The sequence below is a fragment of the Furipterus horrens genome, unplaced genomic scaffold (genome assembly GCF_987537825.1).
Source record: "Furipterus horrens unplaced genomic scaffold, mFurHor1.1.pri manual_scaffold_17, whole genome shotgun sequence".
In the NCBI taxonomy this organism is placed as follows: domain Eukaryota; kingdom Metazoa; phylum Chordata; class Mammalia; order Chiroptera; family Furipteridae; genus Furipterus; species Furipterus horrens.
The window spans coordinates 1,695,931-1,702,308 of NW_028327187.1; the positions used below are offsets into that span (position 1 = coordinate 1,695,931).

A 6,378-nucleotide genomic window follows, 5' to 3' on the forward strand; every position below is an offset into this window, starting at 1 on the left:
CGGAGGAAGATCAGGAGGTGATAGATTTGACAGCGGAGGAGGAGCCTGACCTGGTGGGACTGATAGACCCAGAAAACCCGGAGCAGGAGGCGCGGATAGACCGAGAAGACTTGGAGGAAGAAGAGCTGCTAGAACCATCATTTCCGGTGGAAACATCACACAGCCGTTTACAGGTAGGCCATCCCAGTGCAGCCGAGTCCCCAGCTCTCCCTGCCCCCCCTCCGCCCCACTGTCCCTGTCCCCCGACACCCCCTGGAGACGGCTTCAGCCCACTTATCCACGACCTGCTGGGTGGCCAGCCCCCATAACCAAAGGTCCCCCCAATCCGTAGGGCACACTTCATGGGCTTTCCCTCAACCCATGCCCCCCAAAACCCCTGGAGCCCCAACCCGTTGCCCCTCCCTAACCCACGGTCTCCCCCTAACCCGTGGCCTTTCTGCCCCCTTCTCCCTATCAGGAGTATCGGATGCGCGTTCCCATAGACCTGCAGGTCAAGGCTCTAAAGCGCATCTGCAAGGAGTTCGTGGACATCACCAAGGACCCCCCCACCCCTGTGCTCTGCTGGGCCTGTGAACATGGAAGATATGTTCGAGTGGCAGGCGATGATCATGGGGCCCCAAGGCAGCCCCTATGAGGGAGGATCCTTCCTCGTAAATATTGATTTCCCAGGGAATTACCCCTCAAGCCCCCCACATGTGTACTTCGGAACACCGATTTTCCACCCCAACATCAACAGAGGAGGAGAAATCTGTCTAGACATCTTAGGGCCCAACTGGTTCCCGGCACTGACTGTGCCCCAGCTGTTGCTGTCAATCGCCTCCTTCCTATGCGACCCCAACCCAGATGACCCGTTAATGCCGCATATCGGAAGAATGTACCTAACCGATAGGGCCAAGTACGATAAAACGGCGCGGGCCTGGACCACGAAGTATGCCATGTACTGACATGTAACTGACAAGGAAATGTAACACATTGTGTAATAAATGCGTGGCAATTTCATCGGTTGTCTCTTGACTGTTATCTCGGAAGCGCTGTTTGCCCGTCTTTCTGGGCACACGGTGTACTCCTTCCACATGGAGGGCGCTGGGGAGGCGTGGGGGTGGGGAGGCGTGGGGGTGGGGAGGTGTGGGGGTGGGGAGGCGTGGGGTGGGGAGGCGTGGGGGTGGGGAGGCGTGGGGTGGGGAGGCGTGGGGGTGGGTAGGCATAGGGGGTGGGGGGGAGGCGTGGGGGTGGGGGAGGGGAGGCGTGGGGTGGGGAGGCGTGGGCTGTCGGGTGGGGAGGCGTGGGGGTGGGGAGGCGTGGGGGTGGGGAGGCATAGGGGGTGAGGGGGACGTGTGGGGGTGGCGGAGGGGAGGCGTGGGGTGGGGAGGCGTTGGCTGTGGGGTGGGGAGGCGTGGGCGTGGGGAGGGGAGGCGTGGGGGAGGGGAGGTGTGGGGTGTGGACGAGGCGTGGGGGTGGGAAGGCGTGGGCTGTGGGGTGGGGAGGTGTGGGGTGTGGACGAGGAATGGGGGTGGGGAGGCGTGGGCTGTGCGGTGGGGAGGTGTGGGGGTGGGGCAGGCGTGGGGGTGGGGAGGCATGGGGTGTGGGGGTGGGGAGGGGTGGGGGTGGGGAGGGGTGGGTGAGGGGAGGCGTGGGGGTGGGGCTGGGGAGGCGTGGGGGCGGGGAGGCGTGGGGGTGGGGGGGAGGCGTGGGGTGTGGGGGTGGGGAATTCATGGAACTGCTCTTGCACATTCCGGCGACTGGCACGGGGGTTAGTGCCTGGGACCCAACCAACCAGGACAGAGCGCAAGTGGTGGGCCAGCCGAGGAGCTGGGGCTCCCTCCACCCCGTTTCCTCCCCTTCTTCCAGGCCTCTCACCCTTCCTCCCCATCATTCCTACACTTGCTCCCTCATGCCCTCCACATACCCTCCTGCCCTCCATGTCCCCTAAGCATGTAACACCCCTTTCCCGTCCATGGTCCCTCCCACTCTGTACCACCTCCATTCCCCTCTAGCCCCCTCCATTCCCTTCCACTCCCCTCCACTGTCCTCCACCCCAATTCCCTCCATGGCCCCTCCCAGCCTCCAGCCCCTCCCATCAGGCCAGCTCTCTAGCAATGATGAGTCGGTGACATCATCAGAGTGGTCGCTCCGACATCCTGTAACGGATCTCCTACTGTTGTCGGGCAATCCAGTGTGCACAACAGGAAAGAGCGGCAGAGGAGGGCAGTTTTTGGATGTTTGTAGTGACTGAGGAGTCAGAGGCGGTAGAAATGGCAGAGAAAGGGAAAGTAGAGGTGGTGGATTTGACAGCCGACGAGGAGTCGGAGGTGGTAGATATGACAACGGAGGAAGATCAGGAGGTGATAGATTTGACAGACCAGATTGTCCCGGAGGAAGTAGAGATGGCGGAGCAGATAGGCCCGGAAAACCCGGACGTGGCGGAATTCGTAGAACTGGAAGACCAAGAGGTGGTGTGGATGATAGACCTGGAAGACCCGGAGCGGGCGGAGACTACAGACTCCGAAGACTCAGAGGAGGAGCTGACAGAATCGGAAGACTCAGAGGAGGTGGAGCTGGTCGACCTGGAAGACCTGGAAGACCCTGAGGAGGAGGAGCTGCTAGAACCATCAGCTGAGGACGAAGCATCAGACAGCAGTTTACAGGTAAGACATCGCAGTGCAGCCGAGTCCCCAGCTCTCCCTGCCCCCCCTCCGCCCCACTGTCCCTGTCCCCCGACACCCCCTTGACCCTGGAGACGGCTTCAGCCCACTTATCCACGACCTGCTGGGTGGCCAGCCCCCATAACCAAAGGTCCCCCCAATCCGTAGGGCACACTTCGTGGGCTTTCCCTCAACCCGTGCCCCCCAAAACCCGTGGACCCCCAACCCGTTGCCCCTCCCTAACCCACGGTCTCCCCCTAACCCACGGTCTCCCCCTAACGCATGGTCTCCCCCTAACCCACGGTCTCCCCCTAACCCATGGTCTCCCCCTAACCTATGGTCTCCCCCTAACCCGTGGCCTTTCTGCCCCCTTCTCCCTATCAGGACGATCTGATGCCCGTTCCCATGGAGGTGCGAGTCAGGGCTCTAAAGCGCCTCCACAAGGAGTTCCTGCACATCAACAAGGACCCCCACCCCTGTGCTCTGCTGGGCCCGTGGACGTGGAACATATGTTCCACTGGGAGGGGGTGATCATGGGGCCCCAAGGCAGCCCGTACGAGGGAGGAGCCTTCTTCCTAAATATGTATTTCCCAGCAGATTACCCCTCAACCCCCCCTTATGTGTGCTTCACCACACGGATTTACCACCCCAACATCAACAGAGGAGGAGAAATCTGTCTAGACATCTTAGGGCCCAACTGGTTCCCGGCACTGACTGTGCCCCAGCTGTTGCTGTCAATCGCCTCCTTCCTATGCGACCCCAACCCAGATGACCCGTTAATGCCGCGTATCGCAAGAATGTACCTAACCGATAGGGCCAAGTACGATAAAACGGCGCGGGCCTGGACCAGGAAGTACGCCATGTAACTGACATGTAACTGACAAGGAAATTGACACATTGTATAATAAATGCGTGGCAATTTCATCGGTTGTCTCTTGAGTGTTATCTCGGAAGCGCTGTTTGCCCGTCTTTCTGGGCACACGGTGTACTCCTTCCACATGGAGGGCGCTGGGGAGGCGTGGGGGTGGGGAGGCGTGGGGGTGGGGAGGCGTGGGGGTGGGAGGCGTGAGGGTGGGGAGGCGTGGGGGTGGGGAGGCGGGGGGGTGTACACCTTGCACATCAGGGTGTGTGTGGAGGGGTAGAGGAGGCATGGGGGTGTGGGGTAGGGGAGGCATGGGGATGGGGAGGTATGGCGATTACCAGAGGGACAGCACTATAGGGGATTTCCAATAGCAGAGAGTGAAGGGGGATAAATGGTGATGGATGGAGACTTGACGTGGCATGATCAACACAATACAATATACAGATGATGTGCTGTGGAATTGTACACCTGAAACCTGTATAGTTTTATTAGCGAGTGTCCTCCCCAGTAAATTCAAGCTCTTGTCAATGCAGTTCTCCTAACCCTTCCAATCTGGTGTTGCTTGATTCAAATCGATATTTGCTCAAATAAACTCTTAAAATTAAGAAATAAATAATATGTACAATATTTTAAAAATAAATGAAAGCTATCCAATGAAAAAATACTGGATCGAGAGAACATTTATAAAAATATTACATTACATTAACCTTTCCCCTCCTCTCCCCAAATCTGTCTAGCTCAAAATCTTCCCTGTAGAGAAGGAAAAACATTCTTACTATAGTGTGGGAATCCTTGCTTATTTGGACCCTTACTATAAGCATTGAATGTTTGTGAAGCTTCATTCACACAGCTATGCATACTGAATGTCTACCCAGCCTCAGCTGCCTAAGACAATACATGTTTATGAAGCTTATGAATGTGTGGAGTTGCACTGAATTAAGCTGAGCCTGGCATTTCTTGGCAGTGTTTCATCATAGGCTGGCAGCCAGCTGCTGGTCATGTCAGCCATGATTTGGGCTGAGCATGCTCACATGTCTGGGCACCCGCTGCAGGCTTTGGGACCAAGGGTGACTTCAGATAAACTGGCTATGATGACTGCCATTTGTGCCACTTGGCTGCAATCCTCCATCTATGTAGACCAGGCATGTTCACATGACAGCCATGGAAGAGAAAAAGTGAGCAAGATTAATTTTGCAACTGTTTTGTAAATCTTGGGCTACACTTTATAGGTCAACATCCTAGTGGCATGTCGTGGGGTAGTGCCCCAGTCAGAGTGAGAGGACAATCCACTGTTGCCTAGCAAGGGACATGGGTGCAGTGAAGGGGAAAACTGGAACTACTATTTCAATAAATCTACCAGAGAATTCATTGTCCTCAGTAAAAGGAATAAGAACAAAAGAATTCAATTTGTTGTATGAAGTGAATGAAAATGTTATATGAATACACTACTAATTATTTGTCTTATAAAGCAATGACAATAAAATCATATTATGTGTACAAAAACAAAGAAAGAGAGAAAGAAAGAAAGAAAGGAAGGAAGAAAAAACAAAGGAAAGGTTATCCTCAGCTACCACAAAGAATTCCAACATTATTTTAGATTGGGAAGAATCACTCTTATCAGAGGCAGGGGAAAATGATTGATTTTGCTAAAGCAACTAGTCTTTCCCATACCTTAGCTCATCTAAGATTCAAGGAAACCTGTCAGGTAAGTATCATTGCTTAAGATCATACAATAATTAAAGGATGAGACTAGTATTCGGATTCCAGAATTCATGCATTTTCTAACACAAAAAAAATGTGTACAAAGAAGAAATATTTTACAAGAGGAAGATCAATTCTTTTGGGGCATTACCACTGGGATTATGTCCATTGGGTAAATAGTATCTGCCACAGAAGTATTATAGACATCTAAGAAAAAGAACATGGTTTTCCTATCCTGATTAGTCCACATATTTTTGTACATGTCAAGAACTAATAAATATTAAACATTTATTTAGCACTTCAGGCATTAGTTTCAGTGCAGTGCATGGCTTAATTTATTTAATCCTCACAATATGCTTTTGAGGTATATGCTATTACTATTGTTCCCATTTTACAGGTAATGCAGCTAAGGCACATCTAATAGATGCAGCATCAGAATCAAACCCAGACATCCTGGCTCCACAGTTAAGACACTACACTGCCAGGTGGAAGATTCATGTCTCTATGGCTTTAGAATGACATCAATTCACTCCTGCTTCAAGTTCTAGTCTATGAAAGAGTCATGTTTCTCTGATTTATATAACTGGCAGCAGTGATTTTTTTATTGTTGCTTTGTTAACTTTATTGAAAATAACAAAAATCATCATGTAACATGCAGGACATTTTACATTTTAGCATCCTTATAGTACATATGAAGCATGTAATGAAGTCAATTCTACGCTGATTCTCTGGTATGAAGTGGAAAACATTCTACACTAACTAATGTTGTTTGGGGTATGTTTTTAATTAATATTTCCTATCAGCCTTCATTCATGAAAGCCCACTGAGAAAGCTGATCTGAGAATATCTCACAAAGCACAAAGCTGATTTGGCTGTCATTTCATAATTAATATAATTATTGGGAACTAATTAGGTGCTAATGAATATGGGCTTTCTACCAAAACCTCTTCTCTGATGAATTTATTCATCAGATATTCTAATGTCCACATTAGGGATTTCATACCAACTGCATGAAATACATGCAGGTACGGATGTTCACATATTCGCGGTCTCCCTGCCCTTTACTATCATCTGCCTGCAGCTGCAGCTCTATTTTCTAAAGCAAAATGTTTCACTTATGTTTTTAGATGTTGTCTTTTACGTTTAAAAAATTGCCAATAAAGATTATTAGCT

General features: G+C 51.6%; 2 protein-coding genes across 2 annotated transcripts; both read left to right on the top strand.

Moving 5' to 3' along the window:
- The first annotated feature begins 481 nt into the window (after positions 1–481).
- On the top strand, positions 482–944 carry LOC149990339 (ubiquitin-conjugating enzyme E2 D2B-like). Its single transcript, XM_090265206.1, has one exon. The coding sequence runs from the start codon at positions 576–578 to the stop codon at positions 942–944; it is 369 nt and encodes a 122-aa protein (XP_090121332.1). The 5' UTR covers positions 482–575.
- Positions 945–3,047: 2,103 nt separating this feature from the next.
- Positions 3,048–3,508, top strand: LOC149990340 (ubiquitin-conjugating enzyme E2 D2-like). The gene has a single exon (XM_090263951.1). It carries the CDS (start codon positions 3,152–3,154, stop codon positions 3,506–3,508), a length of 357 nt encoding a protein of 118 aa, XP_090120077.1. The 5' UTR covers positions 3,048–3,151.
- The last annotated feature ends 2,870 nt before the right edge of the window (positions 3,509–6,378 follow it).